Here is a 23,474-nt window from a genome sequence, read left to right on the forward strand (position 1 = left end):
CCTGCAGCTCACACCAAGCAACCTCCACCCAGGTTTCCGTGTCCAGACCCTTGTACACAGTCTTAAAGGAACCTCTTCCTATTTCAATGTCAAACTTTAGAAACCTGCCATCGAGAGACGTTGACACAGCCTTCATGTCCGCCTCTTCGCTGTCCTCCTCTTCCTCCTTTTGAGACTTTGCTGCATCTTTGGAAAGGCCAGGTTCGGGTTTGTTCTGAGGCTCTCCAGGCAGCTCTGGAGGCTCATCTGGGATCTTGCCCTTGGAAGATCTAGCTTTGGGTTCAGGGGTTTCAGTGCCAGAGTCCTGGTCGCTAATGCCATGTGTCCGCTTGGCAAGAGCTCTCCTGGCTCTGGAGATGGGGATTACTTTATTCTGGTGCTCTGAATCAGTCAAGTCTAAAACGGGGGGTTCCTCCTGGTCAGAGTCCACCACAGTCCTTCTCAAGAACCTCAGCTTGACCGTCTTGCTGTCCTTCACCGCAGGGGCCAGCTGGGCATCACTCCCAGAGTTTAACATTGCAGCATCCATGTGGTCCACTCCACTCATTAGCCCATGAACGTGGATTTTGACTTTCCCATTGGATTCGGCTGTGAGTAGGACTCTCGAATCTGGGTCCAACCTGGCACCAAGGCCGCTTTCCATTAGATCAGAGGGGGCAGGTTGAGCTCCCAGTCTACCCAGTCCTCTGGAGTCATGGTTCATTCCAGCTCGTCGAAAAACTTAACAGATTCCCCTGCAGGAGCCTGCGACGCAGCCACCAGCACCAGCAGTAACGAAAGCATCCATGGAAAGGTGATCCACCAGCTGTCCCCTGATCTCTGCAGATCCTCCTCGTGTTTGTGCTGCAGGGGCTGTCACGAAGCCATAGTGAGCCTGTGTGGTGGAAACACATCATTACAAAGCGGACACTCGGCAAAGCCACCCACCCAGATCGTTACCGGCCAGCAGCAGAACCCACCCCCCTCGGCACAAGACACGCGGGGAGCTGGCTGCCCCCTACAGAGATCAGCCGATAGGCAGTGAAATGTAGGGGGCATCAAGGGCCTGCAACCCCCGCGCGCATCACGTAATAAGCTATGAAACATATCATGTGATCTGCATATATAAAAGACTTCCAGGCAGCCTCCAGGGATAGTTTGGGGGTATAGATGGGTTTTGGGGTGTTTCTCGTACCATTATGACCTGATACACTATCACACAGTGGGGTTAGGGGTGTGACAGGGGGTATTAGGCCTGGCATGCTGAGTGTTTAGAAGGTATGTGGGGGTACAAGGGCCTGGCACTAAGCGAATTTAGGGGCTTAAGTGTGGGTACAAAAGCATGGCACACGGTCACACAGTGGGTTTACATAGGTGAGTGGGGGTAGTTGGGCCTGGCACACTGTCACAAAGTGGGCATAGGTGTGTGAGTGGAGGTACCAGGGCCTGGTATGCTGGCACGCAGTGTGTTTAGAGAGTAACAGGGCCTGTCATGCAGTGGGCATATGGCCTGGCATGCTGGCACGCAGTGGGTTGAGGGGTTATGGGGCCTGGCATGCTGGCACGCAGTGGGTTGAGGGGTTATGGGGCCTGGCACGCTGGCACGCAGTATACCTGCAGCAGGGTGTGGGGGGGGGCACTGAAACTGCATTTAAACCTTCGTGATATTGTGATGCGACAGCATGCGCTGCCGGGGGGCTCCATGTGCAGCTGCAGCAACACGGCCAGCTGTTAACTCCTGATTTGCTGGATGGGAATACACAGAGGATGCATGCCGGGGAAACACAATACTCACATTTATCCGGCGACACTCCGGCAGCGGAGACTGAACTTGTCCCTTTTCATAAAAAGCCCCCTCCCTCCAGCCTGGGCTAGTACACCCCCCACCGGCCATGCCCAGGGCTCTGCATTGTGCCCCCCCCCGCTGACAGCTCCCTGTATTCTCTGCAGCCCCTTCTGCCCCTTCTTAGCACAGTGTCCTGGGGGGGCTTGTCTCCTGCCCACCTACCCATTAAGCAGACCGGCTGCTGGTCCAGGATGCTGAGATGTGGCCAATACAGGGAGGAGAAGGTGGAGCAGGGGAGGGATCTCTCTGTCCCTGGACCAAAAAGGGCTGATTGTGTGAATTTGCCCCTCCCAGATCATCTGCTTCACTGCATGGGAGGTGGGGAGGACCCCCCCCTGCTGCCTGCCATTCACCCCCCCCATACAGAATCTCTGGAAGAAACATTGTTTATCGGCAGATTGTTTCATTGTTTCCTTTGTGTGTCTTTTTTTGTCTGTTTCCTGATTAATATAATAGAGGCGGCGGGCGGGCGGGGGCTGCTGCAGAACCTCTTGGAGAGCAGAGGAGTCAAATAACCATAAAAAAAAAATACAAACAAGGGCTGCCCGGGACCGGCTATTAACCCATTCCGTGGTTAGCTGCTGATGGTGGGCAGTTAATGTGATAGCACAGGTGGGACAGGAAGGGGTAACGCAGATTTTGGCTGCAGACCCTCAATATTAAAAATAGTCTGACGGCAACGAGGGGCTGGATCAGGGGCAGCCGAGAAAGGAGCCAGGAGGTCAATTCAGTTGCCTCCGGCTTTCCTCCCAACTCAAGATGTTGGCCCAACACCAGAAACAAAAGAGGATTTCGTTTAAAACTAGGATATTGTACTTTACTGAGAAGGTAGTGGATGAGTGGAACAGCCATCCATTATAGGTGGCAGAGGTTAATCCAGTGAGTAACTACAAGGTCTAACCCATATTAAATCACATACACCTGCTTGACATCAGGTGAGCAGTCACAATTCACAGAATATCTACATATCTTAGAATAAATTTCTCACAGGAACAATCGCTGGTCTCCATCCACACCTTTTGGGTGGGTTTTATCCCCTACACGTCCTCTTCTCTTCCCTCTTTCTTTTTTGGGTGGATTGGAGGAGAATGTAGCAAATATCCCACAAATTGGGACTTTCAAACTTTAGCACAGTTTTATTAAACCATCTTCAATACATCGATAGTGATGCGCGATCGGGGCTGAAACAGGTAGTTATATATATATATATATATATATATATATATATATATATATAATTCAGGGGCAGGCAAAGCATCCGTATGAGGGCACCTGTGTCTGCACCGAGGGTCCACCGCAGACCCCAGTAAGTGTCGGCCATGAGCAATGTCGGTGCCGACCCTTGTTTGGGGTGAAACGAGGCCAACAAAGCTCTAATTTCACCGTTTTTGCTCTCCCACCCGGTCTCTACAAACATTAAAGGTTTTACGGGGTCTCCAGCGTGGCCCAGACCGGCAGGGGCCGCAAGACTAACCTGGTGATCAGGGTTACAATTCTATCGCCCGCCTGGTCTTCACGCAAAGATGGTTGGAAGAAGGTTCTCCATAAACCCGGCGGTGAGAAGAGCTCCAGAGGCCGCGTATATCTCAGGCCTGCATTCAGATTATTGCTTCCCTAACGGGGCACTTATTGTATAAACTGCGGGGTAACTCCAGGTGATGTAACAGCCGGACCCCCAATCAGCCAGAGTCACCGACCGACCTCCGCCACAGCAAAACCGTCCGGTTCTGGTACAAACAACGCGTCCCAGGACCTAAATGCCCCAGTCTGGTTTAGTTAACAAGCCCCGATATTTTAAACGGATCAGAGGTGTGTCCGGGGCGTCTCCGACCGTTTTGGGTTATTTTATGAATAAAATGTCTCATTTGCTCAAACTTTTTACAGACGCTGATTAAAGGCATTCATTATTCGGAGTTTTATTGCGGCTGAGATGCAGGAATACTCACCGGGCGCGTAAAACGAGGAAGCTGAAGAGACCTCTGAGGCTCCAAATGCTTCTGTAACTTTAGATCTGCCCAGTGAAAGGTCCGGAATTAAGCTTGATTAAAGGGTTAAAGCACCTCTTGTATCCGGTGTAATTTTACACCTCTCTGGATTTTTATCCCCAGCTGTGTGATCACTAATCCCATATAGTGAGGGATACTTACAAACATATGGACCATCTGTCCCGAAATCGTCAGGGCAGTCCCTGAATCAAAATGTTTCCCAAAATGCACCAGCAGGGGCATGTGGTGTTTGAACGAGTCGTGTGACGTCATTTAAAGGGGAAGCGGGATCCCCATCCTACACTCATGGCTATTGTATGTTATTCAATAACCAGCACATTAACCCTTTCGTAACCTCAGGTACCGGAACCATTAGATGCTCTTTAAGTAATTACAGCATCAGTCGTGTGCGTCTCCTGAATATTAAACACGAGTCGTTCCTCTTCCATCTCTCATGTTCTAAGCTGCAGTATGTCAGTCGCAGCCGTGTACACCATGATGTCATGAGCCGTGACTGCGTGACGCGTGTCAGAATCGAAACCTTTCACATGAACGTTGAGCGGTTCCGTGGCGTGGAACGGACTGACGTCTCTACAAGAAGCCTCAGAGCGGCGATTTCCGTTTGCTGGATGTGAAGCCGTCGCGTTTCATTAAAAGCTCGTCTTAGGGGGCTCTCACCTATTAACGAATCTTTCCATCTTATTATAAAGATTTCAGCGCCTTTTTACCAGAGAGCCCCAGACGCCGTCTGTGGGGAGAGTCTTGTAGCTTCTTCAAAGGTAAGCGTGAAAGGATTTGCTTTTAAGTAATTTTATGAAAACGCAAGACGCTTAAGACCCCGCAATACTCTGGAGAAGCGTTTAATGCGAGCTATTTTATGCAAATTAGAAAACGGCAGGAATAATCTCGCCCTGTAACAGGAGGCGTTCTGACATCGATGGGGTATTTGGGGGTATAACTCTGCTGGAGATGTTTTAGTTTGGCACAAACCAGTCCACAGCTCTCTCTTACATCAGAAAGTGATGTCATTTATGATTCCTGGTGGATGGAGGTAAATCCTTATTCTGTAATTGTGGGCTGAATTAGTCTGGGTTTTGTCTGCCAAGGCCAGGCCGGAATCTCCCATAGCTGAATCTTTTGTGCACCTGGTTAAGGGTTAACTCGGCTCCACAGATTCACTAATTGCTGTTTTGTGAGAGCAGAAGACTTTCAAATTTGTGCGTTACAGGCGAGGGCATACAAGTTGTTTTTTAATGTTTTGTGAGTACAAATGTGAGTCAGCTTTAGTGAGATTTCAAGTTGCACTTTTTCTGCTGCAAACACACATTTTTCCCCAGTTCACAAGCGTTCACACTTTAGTGAATAGACATGGTTGGAGTTCTAGAAAAGCCCAGAGCCCCCTTGCAGCAGGAGCATTTAAACACCGCTTAGTAAAGTGGAACTTCGGCTTTAGGGAACGTTCCCATTTTATAGAAGAATTGTCGGTAATTCCGTCAGCTCTCTGTAGTTTATATACTAGAAAGCCCATTGGCCGCGACAGATCACTGCTGAGTCGTAATACCTCCTGTGAATGTGTCAGCGGCAGACGTAATCAAAGCCAAATGAAAAGCCAATTTATTATTGTGTCGGCTCAGAGCGGCTTTCATGTCTTCAGACTTTGAAGAAATATTACAGATCACGTCAGAAAGGTGTCGTGGAAAGGAGTTCGGGGAACGGAGTGAATGCCCCCCCGGATAATGCGCTGCAATTGTTTAGAATTATCTGGATGTAAAGTCTGAAAGAGAACACATTGTTTGTTGTCAGATTAGTTTTATGGGCCTAGAAAGCCGTTTACAGCAGATGAACAATCTATGGGGTTATCCTCCCAACAGGCCCATGTGAGCTAAATGCAGAGCCTCTATGGCAGGGGCGTCCAACCTGCGGCCTTCCAGCTGCTGCAGGACTACATCTCCCATACTCCTCAGCCAGCCCCTTAGCTGAAAGAGCATTATGGGAGATGCAGTCCTGCAGCAGCTGGAGGGCCGCAGGTTGGACGCCCCTGCTCTATGGGATGCCGGAGCACAGACTGTTATCCTCCCCGGATTAATGTGAGTCCCTGAATTTGTGACACGTTTCACCGTTTTTCTCTTGGTCTGCAGCATATAGTTAAATGTTTTTTTTCTTTTTTAACAAATTATTTATTTTGAGATTACCCAACCAAAATAAGCTATTAAGGCCTTGGCGCAGCGGGCGACCCGACCCCGACACTGTCCCTTTAAAAGGCGGATACCGACGCTGCATCCTGACTTTTTATGGGAAGTTTCCAGGCTCCATCTAGTGGCTGAAAAGAGAATTAACGGGTTTTAATGCTTAAGATTCTTTTCACCCTGAGAACTGAAAAACATGCGCAAATTCCATTTTTTGGACAGACATTCACATTTTATTTGCAATAGCTCCTTTTTTAAAATGTTTTCCGAAATAAAAACATCATCAGAGAGCGAAGAATAACTGTTTGCAATCAGAACAAAAAGTTAATGTCGATACTGATCCTGAGGGCGAGAAGCCTTTATATTTTAAGAGTAAATTTCATAAAGATAACGGCTGCGAAGGAAGCGCTCTCTGTCAGCGCAGCATGTGTCTGGGTACTGATAAAAACAATGGGTCACGTTTTTGCCCAAATGTTTCCAAAAAAAGAAAAGATTAAAAAAACCTTTGAAATCCAAGGTCTGGTTTTTTTTTGTTAATGCCAGTTTGTATTTATCAAGAACCCACCAGCAGATCGGCCCAATCCGGCCCCCGTCTCGTCGCCCGTTTCTCCTGCTGTAAAGACTCAAACCTTAATCAGTCGTTGGTCTCGTCTTAGATTCAGGAGCCGTATGTCTATCCCATGCATGTTTAATCCCCTCACTGTATTACCCTCTACCACCTCTGCTGGGAGGCCGTTCTACTTATCTACCACCCTCTCAGTAAAGTAAAACTAAGTAAACTATTTTATTTGTAAACCCCGGATATTTATTATTTGCCTTTTTTAAGGCACACAAAGAAAGTGCTCTGGGTACATTCATCAGCCGTTTCCACCAGCGCTCTGATTCGTTCCCAAATACAGTTACAAAGTATTTATTTTCATTTTATTTCTTTATGATCTTTGGATGAGGAGCCACAGAAAGTTCTGGCCATGTTTGATGCTCAATAAACCAGCATCACAGCCAGACGGGACGTATCCTCGGGGACATAATCACTATAAATACCCCTAAAGGTGACTTTAACAGCCCTTACATTAGAACCCTGTCTGTCCAATGGGATTGAAGCCGGACCCAGATTCCATCATCCATTGGTCCATTTCTGATGCATTTTATGTCAATCAAATGATCCTACTGCGTTTCCTTACTATTATTGTTACTATTATTGTTTGTTTTGATTGTAATTATTATTCTTATTGTTGTTATTATTATTGTTGTTACTTTGTAACTCTGCTTTTTCGGGCTCTGTCTTGTATCCAATCCGTCAAAGACAAATATTTTTTAATAATGATACCAATAATATAATAATGATAATATAATAATGATATTTAATAATATAATGATGATAATATAATAAAGATGATATTTAATAATATAATAATAATGATAATATGTTAGCGGAAGGTCGTGTTTATATTAAAGAAATATATTTTATTGGAATTATGTCGCGATGTTTCTTTTATCTGAGCGATATCGTTACTTTCGATGCCATCAGTTCTCCAACATGTGATGTCATTGATCCCCCTCGGCCTTTTGCGTTGTATCTCCGTCCAGTGTGGCCCCGACGTGCAGCCGCCGGCCTCGCTGGCAGTGAAGATGTTAACATCCCGCGGAGAGAAGTTGCTTTCTGTGGATTGATTTCCGGAGCTCTGGGAAAACGAGTAAAACTTGAGAAAACGACCTGGAATGCGACGGAAGCTGGAAAAGCATCGTTATAAATGATTAATTCACTGATTTCGCCCTTTTCTCCCGTAAAAACGTCGGCCGGACGATCTGCCGTTAAGAAGGAAAATGTCCGTTTGGTCTCTGGGAACCCGAGGCCTGTTTTTAAGAAGAATTAGAAGCTGAAGGCGTTAGTTCCTGATTATCGCGCTTCTCCTCTTTTTTCACAATATCTCGTTTCCTCTTTTTTAGTGGAAGTGAAATTCTAGGTTTTTGGTCTTCCTGGAATTAGAGGGCTGGAGCGGTTTATAGAGCGGCGCGGGGTCTCGATCTCATTTTACTCAATGGGATTTCATGCGGTGGGGCTTTAGGCTCCAGGGCCGCCGCTCCAATAAACACACGCAATAAAGTAGATTTCATCTCTGAATTCTCGCGAAGGCTGAGAGGTGGCGCCAGCGTTAACTACACCATACATCAGGAGGGGGCCGCTTTCCGGGGAATCCCTGGCTGTCGGTACATGATGCCGAGGGCCGTGGCGGACTGCGAAGCCTCCCTGTATGTGTGTGTGTGTGTGTGTGTATATATATATATATATATATTATACGGGGCTTGGTATTTATTATTTATCAAATCACCCGTTCTCGAATGGCAGCCGCGTCCCCTCGCACTCGGCACGTTTGTACCGTAATAAACGCCCTCGGGGGATGAACGCCCCATAAGCCATTGCCGGTGAATGCCAGTGCCGGGGGGGGCATAAACAGGGTGGTCTCTCCCGTGGGGAGTGCAGTTCTTCGTATTCTAATTTTTAGGTGGCGTCCTGACTGTGGGTCCCAGGGGCTTCGAGGAGCCCCTAAAATCAGCCAATTGGCTCCGTCCGACATTTCACTTTAACCCTTAATTTTCTAAATCTTGTCCTAAAACCTCATCCTTTTTAAAGATGAACTTTCTGCAGGTTCCGGAATGATCTGCGCCTTTAGATTCAGATACTATTTTCTCTTTTGAGAAAATACACCGAAAAGACCTAAAACTTCCCCCTCCGCCTTAAATCCCCCCCACTTATCCACTTCCTAAAACCAGCAGTTTCTTTCCTGGAAAGTCCGTGGGGCGCTCCGGGGTCAGGAAACCCCAAGAAGGTCCGGGCCCCACGCGCACTCAGGCGACACGAGCAGGGGTCACATGGGGCAATAATGTAAATGGATAACCAGCCTTTTAACCCCTTCTTAGTTACTGCACTTGTTGCTTGCACAGGAATGTGCTGGGTTTTTTTAATACTAGGCCGTGATTTTGCCCCGGGGGCAATTTCTGCTTTTATTGGGTTATGAAGCGTTCCTGGGTTTTACAGTTTCTGCCACGAGACCCGAAGATTAAAGAATAACGACGCTTTCTCTGTGTTTTTACACCGTTTTACGACACGTGGCTGGTGACCGTTCTGTGACCCGTTTTCGCTTTTTGGAGCAGATCACCCCCATATCCAAAGTACTACTGCCAATGGTACAGCTGGGGGGAACGGGGTATTTGCTGGACCAAGGGGTATTAGAGGGGGTGCCTGCTGCCGGGAAAGTCAGTGTTCCGGGTTAAAACACAGATAGGGGCCCCTGTATACACCCCGGGCCCCAAACAGCCCATCTTCTCCCACGCTGGCCTCTTCTGATTGGCTGGGGGCTCTCAGTGGCCCCTCTCCGAGATCGTGTATCTGAGGGGCCAAAATACTCCGAACAAAGAGTATCAGGACGGGGGCTTTAGTGACTATTATTACCCTTATAAATTTATTTAGTGAATAGTGAGGGGTAGAACTGATAGAACCCCCAATCTGTGTGCCCGGGGCAGTAATGCTGGGGCCCCTGTGTGTGTCCGGGGCAGTAATGCTGGGGCCCCTGTGTGTGTCCGGGGCAGTAATGCTGGGGCCCCCTGTGTGTGTCCGGGGCAGTAATGCTGGGGCCCATGTGTGTAGCCGGTGCTGTACTCCCGGTTCTCTGCTGTCACCGTGTAGTTGCCCCGGGTGTTTCCGAGCTGTCTCCGTGCCGTTACCCCGCGCCCCGCCCGGTACTTCCCCTGCCCCGCCCCGCGCCGCGCTGCCCGGACTCTCCGGCTCTCAGAATCCGCAGAATGAGCGCCGGCGCCGGGGACATGGAGCTGAACGGGCTGCGGGAGGTCGGCCTCCTGAACGAGGAGGTGAGCGGGGTGTGTGGGGGGCATCTGGGGGGGGGCCGCGGAATCAGCATCTGCCCCCCGGGAGGCGGCTGGGACCTCATTCCTTCTGGGGGTTTTATGGGTCTGTAATACCCCCGGGATGGGGGGGCTTTCTGATTATCAGGAGTGAGTTTCGTGGGGCAGGGGGTCGCCCCATGACTTATACTGAGCCCCTAACTGTCTCCTAGTTTGGGGGTCTCTGTGACAGCCTGTCTCCTGGCTTGGGGGTCCCCATGACCATCTATCTCCCGGTTTGGGGGCCCTGTGACCATCTATCTCCCGGTTTGGGGGGCCCTGTGAACGTCTGTCTCCCGGTTTTCTGGGGTCCCATGACTGTCTATCTTCCGGTATTCGGGGGTCCCATGACTCTCTGTCTCTTGGTTTGGGGGCCCTGTGACCGTCTGTCTCCCGGTTTTCGGGGGTCCCATGACTGTCTGTCTCCCGGTTTGGGGGGCTCTGTGACCCCTGTGTCAGTTTCGCGTGGATGGTATGTATCGCGCACGCTGTGTAGGGTTTGTGTTTATGTAGCAGGTGCAGCACGAGCGTCACTATTGCCCTCCCGGGATATTTTTACGCCCCGTTTGTAGCGCGTGGATCCCTCGTGGATTCTTCACTCTCTGTCACCCGCCACGGCCGGCCCCGGTGGGGGTTTCTGTGTCCAGGAGCGGCCGCTTGTAAAGTTTGGGGGAGTTTCACTATTTACCCCCACTGAACTGGGACAATGGTGACTACGCTGATTAAACGCGGGGAATCTCACAGGGTCACGTGACCTCTGGGGTAATTCTGTCACCCGCCGCTGAGCGTTTAATAAAAGGAGAAACTGCTTCCCGTCGCCTGCCGACAAATGGCTGGATTTTGGGGGGGAAAAACAGAAAAAAAGTAATGACCAATAATGTTTATAAAATGTACCTCCTGCTTCCGCAGCCACAAACTACCCCAACGTGGCTGCAAACGGCTTTAACCCCGGGGGCCGGCGTGTGGCGCTGCTGTCTAAACCAAAATGACACCGAAATCCAGACTCCGCTGTGATTGGAGGACCATAAAGTTACTGAGCTTTTCCTTTGGGGTTTGGGGGGGGTTCGTTCTCGTGGTAGAGGGGCAGTTAAATGCCCCAGACGGCCTCACTAAAAAGAATACATGTATAAAAATTACCATTAAATACAAATAATATGAATCCTTTAAGGGTTAAATTTACAGAGAAGCTGCAGCTCCTCGCCTCCCCCCCCCCCGGCCCGGTGATTCTCATGGCAAGCAGCCAATCGCCTTGTGTGTCCGTAACGCCATACTTGGCTTGTCTGGTGTTGGTCATTGTACTGCTCTGCGGAATATGATGGCGCTATATTGATCAATAAATAATAGCAGTCATTATGCCAGCGGCATGGGTTTGAAAGCATTGGCCCCTCCCACTTTGTGTACCATATGCAAATTACCTTCTTTTGAAGCCCTCTCATTTGCATAGCGGCCAGCAAGGCGTTTCCAACCACGTAAAATCCGTTATGTGATTTGGGTAAAAGTGCCCCAAATGACCCCCCGGGCAGGGTGCATCACTATGAGATTTGCTCCGATTAATTGGGTTTATTGTGTGGGGGGGGTATTATATTTATTGCCCCCCCTGAGTCCGGTTTTTCTGGGGTACGTTCCCGCATTACGTCTGGAATTTTCTTCCCTTTCGCTTTCATTTCTGGAAATTCCAAGACATCCGAAAGGCTTGGGGGGGGTCCGAGTCTTTAGCCAATCGCTGGAGGAGACGACCAGGCAGGGGCCGCAGGAGAGTTTAACCCGTCGCTGTCCATGGGAGTCGTTTTAAAAGATTAAACGATTGCATTTAGAGAACCGCTTCACAAAAACAAAGCCTACGCTAACACCGTACACTCACACGCACATTCTCTAACCCCGTACGCTCACACGCACATTCTATAACCCCGTACACTCACATGCACTTTCTCTAACCCCGTACACTCACACGCACATTCTCTAACCCCGTACGCTCACACGCACATTCTCTAACCCCGTACACTCACACGCACATTCTCTAACCCCGTACGCCCACACGCACATTCTCTAACCCCGTACACTCACACATTCTCTAACCCCATACGCCCACACGCACATTCTCTAACCCCGTACACTCACACGCACATTCTCTAACCCCGTACACTCACACATTCTCTAACCCCGTACGCTCACACGCACATTCTCTAACCCCGTACGCTCACACGCACATTCTCTAACCCCGTACACTCACACATTCTCTAACCCCGTACGCTCACACGCACATTCTCTAACCTCGTACGCTCACACGCACATTCTCTAACCCCGTACACTCACACGCACATTCTCTAACACCGTACACTCGCACATTCTCTAACACCGTACACTCGCACATTCTCTAACACCGTACACTCGCACATTCTCTAACACCGTACACTCGCACATTCTCTAACACCGTACACTCACACACGCACATTCTCTAACACCGTACACTTATACTCGCTCGGCTCTCTTTGGCCGCTCTCACGAGATTCCCTGGAAGGAGAGAGTGGAAATGTCGCAGCGTCGGTGGTTTCTCGGTCGAGCCGGATGGGTGGACGGGTTTCTAGGAGGAAGTGAGCGTCGGAGAAAGGGGTAGTAAATTGGGGTAATTAGACATCAGTTAGAGAGACGATGGAACCTTTTTACTAAAAGCACCACATTTTCGAGAGGAGGTTAAAATATTTTGGTTTCATCAGTCAAAATATTTAATGTCCCCAAACCGGCTACAATGTTAGAGCGTCCATGGTAACCTTTTAACCCTTTCAACACTGACCATATGCAAATTGTGTGCCTTTTTTCCTGTAAATGATGCATAGACTGCATCCCCCTATACACAGGCCGCGTCCCCCCTATACACAGGCCGCGTCCCCCCTATACACAGGCCGTGTCCCCCCTATACATGGACTGAAACGACAATTATTATGAATGCCGTGTCTGGGGCCGGAAATCTAACTGGGTCACAGGGTTTATTCACTAAGGTTGCAGTAGGGGCTGAGGCGGCCATGTATAATGTATAGTTAAATCACTGAGCCGGCCCCTGCAGCAGAGAGTGCAGCGGAGAGAGGGCAGAGAGCGCAGCGGAGAGAGGGCAGAGAGCGCAGCGGAGAGAGGGCAGAGAGCGCAGCGGAGAGAGAGAAGAGAGTGCAGCGGAGAGATCGCTCGTTTCCGTCGGGATTTCCTGTTTGCCGGGAGAACGCTCAGGAGAGGGCAGCTCATTCCCGCACACAGCAGAGCGGCCCTTCCCCCTCCAGGGCACAAAGAGTTAAAGACGGGGAGGGGGGTGGAATTTCTGAAGCATTGTAACTGGAAACATTAATGAAGCTGTGGGCGGCGCGTCGTACCCGGCACCGCTTTATATACAGTTTACAGGGTTTATAACCACGCCGGGATCGCGCGGAGGCTTCGTGTCGCGGCTCTCGTTGTTTGAGTTTAGTAAATAATCGGAATGAGTCGCCGGGGCTGCTGTGAGGGGCCCTTAGGGTGATGGAGCGGGTTATACGCCTATACAGAAAGCGCTAAGGGTTAACGTGCGAGGGGCCGGGGGCCGTTTTGGGCTCTCGGGTTATGGTGAGAATTATCTTCTTAGACTTGTTCATGTGTTTGCGCAGGTTGGGGGTTCGGGTTCCCTGTGGCCCCCGCGTGTTTTTTTGTCTTCGTTTGGAGTTAATAAAATGTCACGCGTGGCACCGTTTGGCACCGAGATGCTGAACGCGCATAAAGTGAAGGCCTCCTCGGACTCCTATCGAGTCATTTCAGTGATTATTTTTTTTTTATTTTTTTCTGTATATAAAAACAATTCCCACTGGGCCTGGGCTCTGTCCGGACGTCAGACCGATCTGCAGTGATTTATGGCGCTGGTTTTTAGGTGGTTTCCCCCGACACGAACGCACACACGCGCACACACATGCACTCTCACACACACACACTCACACACACGCACCCCAGCACACTCGTTAGTTTGTATCTTCACACAGTATCAGGAGGCAGAGCTGCGTCTCGGTTCCCGGCTTTCTCGGCTGGTCGGCGGGTCGGTGCCGCCTTTTCTCGCCTTTTCTCCGCTTGGCCGGATTTTCTTTTCTCTCGGAGGATGAAGTTTACAGAAAACGTTCAAAGGTCAGAGCCTCGGAATTGCTTTACGTTTCTAACGCTCATCGAAGGCTTTTCCCCAAATATCAGGGGAAATCGGTAAATTTATCCGTGAGATAAACGGGACGAGGCTTCCCGGCGGCGGCTTTGTTGTGTTTGCCGCGCAGCGTATTCTTTTTCTGCGTGCTTCCCCCTGACATGCGTGTAACATGCTACAGGCTTGGCTGTCACGCTATCACATACAGAATAACTTCAAGCGCCACCAGATCCGCCGCGACTGTCTGGGAAACACTGGGTGTTATTTACGCAGCTGCCCTCGGGCTGGGGTAATTAACTGTGTGATGTCATCCAGTGTTGGGCATTTCCACGTCCCCCCAATGATCATTTACATAAAGGGTTAACAATGACCTCAGAAACCCTTTTAACCAGAAGCTGGAGGTCTCCGGGATCCGGAGGTCCGCAGAAAACGTTTTAATATAACAAAGACCGCTTGTATATCTGGGAATTTCCAGAGACAAAGCCGTCAGTGTGCGCTGCGCCGGGGACCACCAACTCCCAGCGGCTGATTCAGATAAGAGACAATAAAAGCAGCGCGTGCGATGGCTTCCCGTGTATCTCACGCGTTCTCTTTGTTTCGGTTTCAGAGCCCAACAGAGAGGAGACACCGGAACCTGAACATCAATCACTACGCGAACAAGAAGAGCGCCGCCGAGAGCATGCTGGACGTCGCCCTGCTGATGGCCAACGCGTCGCAGCTGAAAGCCGTCATCGAGCAAGGGCCCGGCTTCGACTTCTACATCCCCCTCATCGTCCTGATCAGCCTCTCCCTCGCGCTGCAGGTCGTGGTCGGAGTTCTGCTCATTTTTATCGGTTTGTATCCAGAACTAAACTAGAAACCCAGAACCCGCCGGCAGATCGGCCCCCGGCGGCCCCCGTCTCGTCACCCGTTTCCACTGCTGTATCTCGCCTTAGATTCAGGAGCCGTATGTCTATCCCTTGCATGTTCTACCCTTTACCACTTCTGCCGGGAGGCTGCTCCACTTATCTACTTCCCTCTCAGTAGTTCTGCAGCCCTGTTTTGTGTAGCCACGTAAACCAGAAATGCGTTGCTTCGTTGTAAATCACTAATTGCGACATTCTTGTATTTTTCAGTGAAATATGATCTGAATAACCCGGCCAAACACGCTAAACTGGACGACCTCAACAACGCGGCCACCGGCTTGGTCTTCATCATCGTCGTGGTGAATATTTTCATTACGGCGTTCGGGGTCCAGAAGCCGGCAGACGGATCCACGAAGTCGTAACATCTGGTGAGTCCCGGACCAAGTGCATCAGGGACGTAAAGTATAACGGCTGAGCGTTAGCCGGTAGCCCAGGGCTGTCGCTCCGAGGTCGGTCCACGGGGGCCGGACTGATAGAACCGAATGCAGAACATGTGACCTCTGTGACCTGCTCCACGGCCGACGATAACCTTCCTTCTTCCTTTTAACGTTCCAGGTGCTGATCCCGACTGGGCGAGGCGGAGGCGCCGGGGCTTTAATTTATTTTGCAGCGTAATAAATGAATGCGACGCGGATCACCCGGCCGTGACGCAGAGCCTCGCGTGTCTTCCCGGTAATAACCCGGCCGACAATGCCATATGTTGGTTTTTTTTGTTTTTTTTTAATATTTCCTACCCGGGCATCAGAGCCGCGTACGGCGGGCACAGGCTGAAGACGCTCGGACTGCCGCCAACGTGGCCGTAAATCAGAAGGGTTTTTTGTGAATCTCTCTGCGTGGTAATAGAATTATTATGGCGCCCGCAGCTTCGCTGTAATCTGCCGAGCAAAGGATTCTTCGTTTGTCTCTGGACTCTGAACAAAAAATTATGCAAAAATAATGACCAAATCCCCAAAAGAGGGTCCCGTCCGGGGCTTCTGCTGCTGAGGAGCCGCGCGCTTCGCAGTTGGTTGAGATCTCTGCAGCAGAATATGGTTTATAATATAATATAATAGCCGTCGCTCGTTTGTTAGGCACTCAGGCGAGGGCGTCCCGTACTTTGGTCTGGCTCTGAATATGGGGAGTAAATATTTCTTATTTAAACTGCGGCTTTGGGTTGGGGTTTCGCCCCGTGCCTCTCCCTCCAGCCCAGGCGAGATTTCATGCAGGGCTGCAGCTTCTGCCCCACCAGCTGATAATGGGGGGGTCACATATAATGCCATTGGTGCACGGTTACCTGTAACATGTATGACGCATACGCGCCCCGGCGCAGAGAGGTGCCTTTATCGTACCCCATGATGTTAGTTTCTTGGCTCTCATAAATGAGTGATATTTCTCAGCATTAAAGTCGCACTTACAGAAGGAATATATAGATAATATATAGATAGATACACGTTATAGAGAATGTGCTATATATCACAACACATTTGCTGCAAATCTGGATCTATTCACATGCTTTGTGTCCGACAGAATCAATCTATAACATGCATTGCCTTCTTTTTTGTAGAGACTGGTTTGAAACCACTTTTTATTAAATTGTGTTTTTTAAGAAAAATTTTTTCTTTCTTGCTTACAGATAATGAAATTTCCTTATCCTTCAGACCCTATGCATGATCCTATAATCTAATGTCAATTAGAAGGCGTCTCTGTCCAACCATCGCTTCACTTTTTTTTAATTATTATTTTATTATTATAATTATTATTTTTGAAGTCGCATGCCCTCGTCCGTTGCTCACAAAATTTAGACTTAAAGACTCTCGCGTGTCGTTGCAAACAAATAAAAGATTAGTGAATCCGCAAGTTGTTTACTAGTGTGAGCAAGTCGGGTCAGTTAACCTTTAACTGAACCGGCCTCTCCACTTAGCGAATTACCAAAAAGGAGCGTGTAGTAACTTAAAATAAAATGACGTAAATGATCCGTTTGGCCACTAGAGGGAGACACCGAGGGGTCAATCAGCAGGAGCTGGACTGAAGACAAATAGATTTAAAACATTGTAAAATAATAATAATAGAAATAAGTACCCAGAGAATATCCTGCACCAGATTAAAAAAAAACAAAAAACTTTCTACTTATCTGCACAAAAAAAAGACAAAACCATTCGTTTACTTTTGAGTAATAAAGTTTAAAAATAAGTATTCTTTATTGCGATAAAATCGAAGATACACAGGATCATACACAATGTGACCGTCTCTTCCGGCTGAGCAGCGGCAGGGAAATCACGGAATTTGTTTCAAAACATTTTTAAAAGTTATTGAACAAAAACAGGAGGTTTGGAAACAATTCTAACTTTACAATAATAAAAAAAAACAGTGCAGGAAATGCATGATTTGCCGAAATATGCAGAACAGATTAAAAACGTGCCAGTTTTACCGTACGGGGTGAGCGTGCGCCAGTGCAGCCCATATCACAAGCATTAACCCTTTACACGCCAGACGTGCAAATAATACGGTTACTCCTTCCTGGCGTCCCAACAGCAGATGTTTTTTCTTTGGATGCAGGAAAACGTTGGTATAAATTTTATAAACGTATTACCGATATTAAAAAAAAAAAAAACACACATAAATACGAGAGAAATTACCCGTTTTGACCCATTTTCTATAATAATAATAATACATTTGCATATACAGTAAGTGCATGGTTACATTTTAAAGCGTAGCCCAAAAAAACACGTTGTGTTAACCCTTTCGAGTAAGAGCAGGATGAGAATTGATGCACTCTTTCAGAACTCAGAGGGTTAATGCCGTCGGTTACCATTGTCGCAGTTCTTTGGTCATTGCAAGCTTGTCGAAATGCCACGTAGAAAGAAGCCCCTCCCACAAAGCCACAGTGGGCGTGGCCTGGATGGACGGTTTTCATTCGATCGGCGACGCTTCGTCCAGGAAGGAAATTAAAATATTTTTTATGTGTCGCCCGAACCCGATGGCGGTGAATTCTAACACCCTTTTAGATGCATCTGCGGTTTTTACCTCTAAAAAAAATAAACAAAATACTTTAATCACATGACTAAAGCGAGTGCACTCCTGATGCGCTAAGCCGGGTGATGGAGAGACTGTAGAGACCTCTCTCATCTTAATACGCCAAACGTGTTTTAAGATGAGCTCGCTGGGGAAGGTATTAATGGTCGCACCTTTTTTCCAGCTATTTAGAATTTCGGATACTTTTACCTTTTTAGGTATTTATCGATAATCGCGATGCGTTGTGTAATAGGCAGATATTTCTGTAAACGGTTTCCGGTTTTGCCGTATTCTGAGCGCCATATCCCCCCCCCCCCCCGTATATATATAAATCTGCGTGCGAGGTCCATGTCCGCTGAACACCGCTACGGAATCTGCTGGCGCTATATAAATACATGTAATGTGATCAGACCTCCGATTAACCGGTTCCTACCTGTATTATTGTGATACATCACGAACGCCAACCCCGCGGCCACGCCGAAGCAAGCCAGGAAAAACACGGGTCCTGGAAACAGCACAGCATGTATCAGAGCGCGTACCGCACACGTGTCTCGGCACACGCCGCGCGATCGGTGACTGCAGAACAAGTGGACTTCCCGATGTTGCCGAATCAGTCTTTAGTGGGAAGCGACACCTTTTATTGGGCCAACATACGGAAAGATTTGGAATCACACAATTTTTTGGGACCTCAGAAGTCTCTCCTTTACATTAAATCATTTGATGAAGAGACCTCTGAGGTCCTGGAAGCTCATAGGGCTTTATCTTGTTTGGCCCAATAAAAGGTGTCAGACAAGTCAGAGGGACGGGTTCAATCTGTTTGATCCGGCTGATACCCCACCCTTCGTATGTCGGGGGGGAGTCCATCGGGGCCACCGCCAGATCCTGAGCACGTCCGCCCCTCTCCGTACTCACCCCGGTCGTTTAAAACGATTTTCTCCTGGGGGCCGATAATTTCCACCGGATCAGAGGTTTCTGGAAAAACAAAAAGAGGTTTAAAAGGCAATAAAACCCAAAAAACACACGACCCCCGAAATCATATCGTCCCCCGGGGGGGCGCCGCCACGCGAGATTCCGCCACCATAACAGGCGAGGATAGAGAGGGGGGCCGGGAACACACGGGGGAAACGCGGCCTCCTTAACGATATTAAAGAAACGCGTCGGTTCCACATTACTGTCGTCGGCGCCGCTTTGTGTGACTCACTAGCGATGTTTCTCCGGCTCGGTAAAGCGCCGTAGAGCTTCTCGCCGTTATTCCGCAGCGCTCGGTAAAACTCCTGACACGCCAGGTCTCCTTTTCTCTGCAGATGTTTCAGGAGATCCGACAGTCGCGTCCGGACCGCAGTTTTGGGATTTCTAAACTGGACGCGAGAAGCTGGGCTTTATCTCTGAATGTTACAATGTAACGTCGCACACAATGTCACACATAACATCACACAATGTCACACTATGTCACACGGTGACATCACATTATGCCACACCGTGACATCACACAATCTCACACTATGTCACACCGTGATGTCACATGGCACGGCACACACTGCGTCACGATACCTTCTCGGCTTCTTTATCGGAGAGGATCTGGGGATAAACGCGATTCAGCTGTAAAACGATTCTGTCCACGAGGTGCTCGCTGAGCCTCCCATAGCTGGTTAAATACGCGGCGTCCCTCTGCAGCCGGTCGCGGAACGAATTATCTGCCAACAGACGTCAAAAAGGGGGATTAGGAAACGGTCTGGAGGAAGCGCTATCAGCGCATGGGAACTGTTCTGCCAATAATTTGCGGTATTTCTGTGCCGTCCGCCAGGTGGTGAAAATGAATTACGGTCACTCCTTCCACCTGGTCATTCCGGTGACATCCCAGGGCTGCCTGATAACTTCCTGTGAACAGCCATGACAGGAAGTGAACGCGGTCGCCCTGGCCTTCATGGGGCCATCAGTAGACGGCTTGTTGGTCAGCACGGGACTCTTTGGTGGTGATTTGGCCCCTGACCTTGGTTTGTTGCGTGGCCCCTGACCTTGCCTTCAGTCTGTCCTAACCTTAAAAGCATTTGCTCCAAAAAGAAAAGACAAGTTTTTGAATGAAAATTAGGGGTTAATTGGGAATATTCAACATTTTGCTGTTTCCCAAACCGAAACTTAAAATGTTATAATTGTTTTTTAGTATAGATCTTCCTAAAGCGCTGTTTATTGGCTGTTTTTAGACATGTGTGGCCGTTACTAATCCTAGAGGTGTGAGACGCACTAATAAAAGAAGCATATTGGTTTCCATGGTAACAACCCCACATTTAGAACCTTGACTGGAATGTTATTGGTGATGAGAAGCGTCTCGGAAGGTAAAAGTCCGGAAGGAAGCGAAGAATGTCAGGAATCCGGAGCATTAACCCTTCGTGGACGGGCAGAAAAAACAAAATACAGAACATTTTACCAAATCTGCTCAAACTCAGAAACGCAACCAGCGGCCGCTCTGCCGTAACCCGCTTTCCATGTTTTATTAATAACCCAAACGGCATTTCCCGGCAGCGCCGCGCGGGTCGCTCAATGAAATTATTTCCAGATGAAAAATCCAAGCGGGTTTAAGGTGGATCTCAGACTCACAAATTATTATAAAGAGCGGAGGGGCTTCGGACTCCCCTATAAAACATAGAAACCCAGAACCCGCCGGCAGATCGGCCTCCACCGGCCCCCGTCTTGTCGCCCGTTTCTCCTGCTGTAAAGACTCAAACCTTAATCAGTCGTTGGTCTCGTCTTAGATTCAGGAGCCGTATGTCTATCCCATGCATGTTTAATCCCCTCACTGTATTACCCTCTACCACCTCTGCTGGGAGGCTGTTCCACGTAACTAGATTCAGGAGCCATTTATCTGCCTCATGCATCCTTTCCAACCGTTCCCCATAACAGGACTCTGTCTGCTTAATGCTGAGGAACGGCGGGATCACAACGAATGTGTTCTTAAAGTGACAGACACTACACACCCCTGTGAGTCGCCTATAATCTGTACGATGGGGTATTACATGCTAAAAATATCCCTATTTATTAATGCCCCGTCATAAACATGCAATTATTTAAACTAAATAGCGCTATGGAATACGTTAGCGAGTCTGTCAGGCAAATGGAGTCTCTGGCTGAGCATGTTGGGAGTTGCAGTCGCTGAAGGAGTTATTTTAACCGCCTTCACATTTGCAGTTACTGGTTTTTTTTGGGGGGGGGGGTTGCAAAAAAAAAGTAAAGGCTTCTATAAATTTCCAACTACCGGCTTAACCAGTGAAGCAGAAGCCACCAGAACCCTGCAGGCCCAGCTGGATATTAAGGGGTTAACAAAGAACTTAGTGTTAACAGAGTGCCCTTCCCTGCAGATACAATGTAGTAGAGTGTGAGCTCCTCTGCCCAGCTCCCCTTCACAGTCCCACTCGCTGGCACAGAGCTGGGGGGGGGGGCGATCACTCACCCGTCATGGTGGGGTCACAGACAGGGGCACCTTTGGAGGATTCCTGTGCTGGGAGTCCGAGGACTTCCTCGTTTGAGTCACGGAGTCCCTCCCATGGCTGACGGTGACTGACGGTGACAGCAGCCAAAAGCCAAACCCAAAAGCTTCACGTTACACCCGACAGCATCCGCCCCTTGCCTGGGCACATTTAAGGTGGAACAGTCAATTGCCCCTGGAAGCTGCACTTTAACCCCTCAGCTCTCAGGCATCACTGGCACGCGCGGCCATGTTACATCCCGAGCCAAAGGCATCAAATAATCTCCGGTTCCAATAACTTTATCCTCTCTAAACCCTGAGCGTAATACATTATATATGTTACATGTTGTATAATGTAACGTTTATAGAATAACATGTAACATATACAATATAACATATACAATAGAACATATAACACCTATAATACAACATGTAACACCTATGTAACATATATAATATAACATTTATAGAATAACATGTAACATATAACATATACAATATAACATATAACACCTATAATACAACATGTAACACCTATAATACAACATGTAACATATATAATGTAACTTATCATGTAGTAATATAACAATTATATAGTAACATAGAAACACACGTCGTTGGTCTCATGGTAGGTTAAGCAGCCGTATTACCCTCTACCACCCCTTCTTGCAGGCTGTTCCATTTATCACCACTCTCTCTACATTCAGGAGCCATATGTCTATCCCATGCATGTAATTCTGTGAAATCAAACTGTGGGCCCTTTGGTAAAGAGACTCCGGCATGTATGTAAAACCCATTACAGGGTTGTTACAGAGCGGGTTTTTGCGCTGGTTCCAGTACCACACCGGGTTAACGAAGCCCCAATAAGCAGTCAGCCATTTCCAGCCCTGGTACTACATCTGCTCCATTCCAAGTGTGATTCCCCTCTCCTCTCCCTCCACCCATGTGCTGCACAGTTCTGCATTTTACTACTACTGGCATATGAGGCCTGAGGGCATCATAGTGCATCCCCTGGTGCTGTTACCGTCTCATACAGCAGCCAGGATTTGGGATCTGGTGTCAAAATCCGAATCGGGGGGGGATACATTATAATAATATCATATAACAATAATAATAATAATAATAATAATAATAATAAATAACAAGAATACTACTACTACTACTACTACTACTACTACTAATAATAATAATAATAATATCATATAACAAAAATAATAATAATAATAATATCATATAACAATAATAATAATAATAATAATAATAATATCATATAACAATAATAATAATATCATATAACAAGAATACTACTACTACTACTACTACTACTACTAATAATAATAATAATAATATCATATAATAATAATAATAATATCATATAACAAAAATAATAATAATAATAATATCATATAATAATAACAATAATAATAATATCATATAACAATAATAATAATAATAATATCATATAACAAGAATACTACTTCTACTACTTCTTATAATAATATCATATAACAATAATAATAATAATAATAATAATAATAATAATAATAATATCATATAACAATAATAATAATATCATATAACAAGAATACTACTACTACTACTACTACTACTAATAATAATAATAATATCATAATAATAATAATATATAACAAAAATAATAATAATAATAATAATAATAATAATATCATATAATAATAACAATAATAATATATAACAATAATAATAATAATAATATCATATAACAAGAATACTACTTCTACTACTTCTTATAATAATATCATATAACAATAATAATAATAACAACCACAACAATAATAATAATAATTCGTATTTCTAACCCCTTGATGACAATTGCCGGTCCGGGCACGTCACGGAAATTCAAGTCGATAACGACAAATGACGTGCCAGGACCGGCACGTCATTAAACGGGTGCAGAAAGCGATCTATTTTCGCTTTCTGCACCGAAACGGCGTTGCTGTAATGCCTCGACCTCGAGGCATTCAGCAACGCCATTATCGGCACAAAGGGGCCATCTCTGGCCCCTCCCCGGGGCGTCAACATCCGCCATACTTTGTATGGCG

At 47.5% G+C, this 23,474-nt stretch overlaps 3 protein-coding genes across 3 annotated transcripts in view; 1 reads left to right on the top strand and 2 right to left on the bottom strand.

Annotated features, from left to right (window-relative positions):
• The window catches only part of LOC149277353 (serine/threonine-protein kinase WNK2-like), a 33,034-nt gene extending 32,391 nt beyond the window's left edge, over positions 1 to 643 (bottom strand). The window contains exon 1 of the mRNA XM_089503024.1: positions 2 to 643. Within this exon, the coding sequence (XP_089359150.1) occupies positions 2 to 643 (642 nt within the window). The remainder of the gene's footprint in view (position 1) is intronic.
• A 14,013-nt stretch (positions 644 to 14,656) lies between these two features.
• On the top strand, positions 14,657 to 15,304 carry NINJ1 (ninjurin 1). Its single transcript, XM_089503027.1, has 2 exons — positions 14,657 to 14,870; positions 15,153 to 15,304. Exons 1-2 carry the CDS (start codon positions 14,717 to 14,719, stop codon positions 15,302 to 15,304), a joined length of 306 nt encoding a protein of 101 aa, XP_089359153.1. The 5' UTR covers positions 14,657 to 14,716.
• Positions 15,305 to 17,831: 2,527 nt separating this feature from the next.
• Positions 17,832 to 21,871, bottom strand: LOC149277355 (caspase recruitment domain-containing protein 19-like). The gene is made up of 6 exons (XM_089503028.1): positions 21,856 to 21,871; positions 19,485 to 19,627; positions 19,135 to 19,291; positions 18,846 to 18,905; positions 18,367 to 18,438; positions 17,832 to 17,947 (listed from the first exon to the last, which is right to left on the bottom strand). Exons 1-6 carry the CDS (start codon positions 21,869 to 21,871, stop codon positions 17,832 to 17,834), a joined length of 564 nt encoding a protein of 187 aa, XP_089359154.1.
• Positions 21,872 to 23,474: the final 1,603 nt, after the last annotated feature.

The sequence above is a fragment of the Sceloporus occidentalis genome, unplaced genomic scaffold (assembly GCF_023333645.1).
Source record: "Sceloporus occidentalis isolate IW3139 unplaced genomic scaffold, rSceOcc1.0.p SCAF_216, whole genome shotgun sequence".
Lineage (NCBI taxonomy): Eukaryota > Metazoa > Chordata > Lepidosauria > Squamata > Phrynosomatidae > Sceloporus > Sceloporus occidentalis.

Excerpts from the sequence above, each read along its gene's own strand:
- NINJ1 (XM_089503027.1), top strand. The coding sequence starts at position 14,717 with ATGCTGGACGTCGCCCTGCTGATGGCCAACGCGTCGCAGCTGAAAGCC. Across the intron at positions 14,871-15,152 it reads AGTTCTGCTCATTTTTATCG|TGAAATATGATCTGAATAAC; the intron begins GTTTGTATCCAG and ends TGTATTTTTCAG.
- LOC149277355 (XM_089503028.1), bottom strand. Across the intron at positions 18,906-19,134 it reads GAGCCGGAGAAACATCGCTA|AAACCTCTGATCCGGTGGAA; the intron begins GTGAGTCACACA and ends TTGTTTTTCCAG. Across the intron at positions 18,439-18,845 it reads AATCGTTTTAAACGACCGGG|GACCCGTGTTTTTCCTGGCT; the intron begins GTGAGTACGGAG and ends TGCTGTTTCCAG.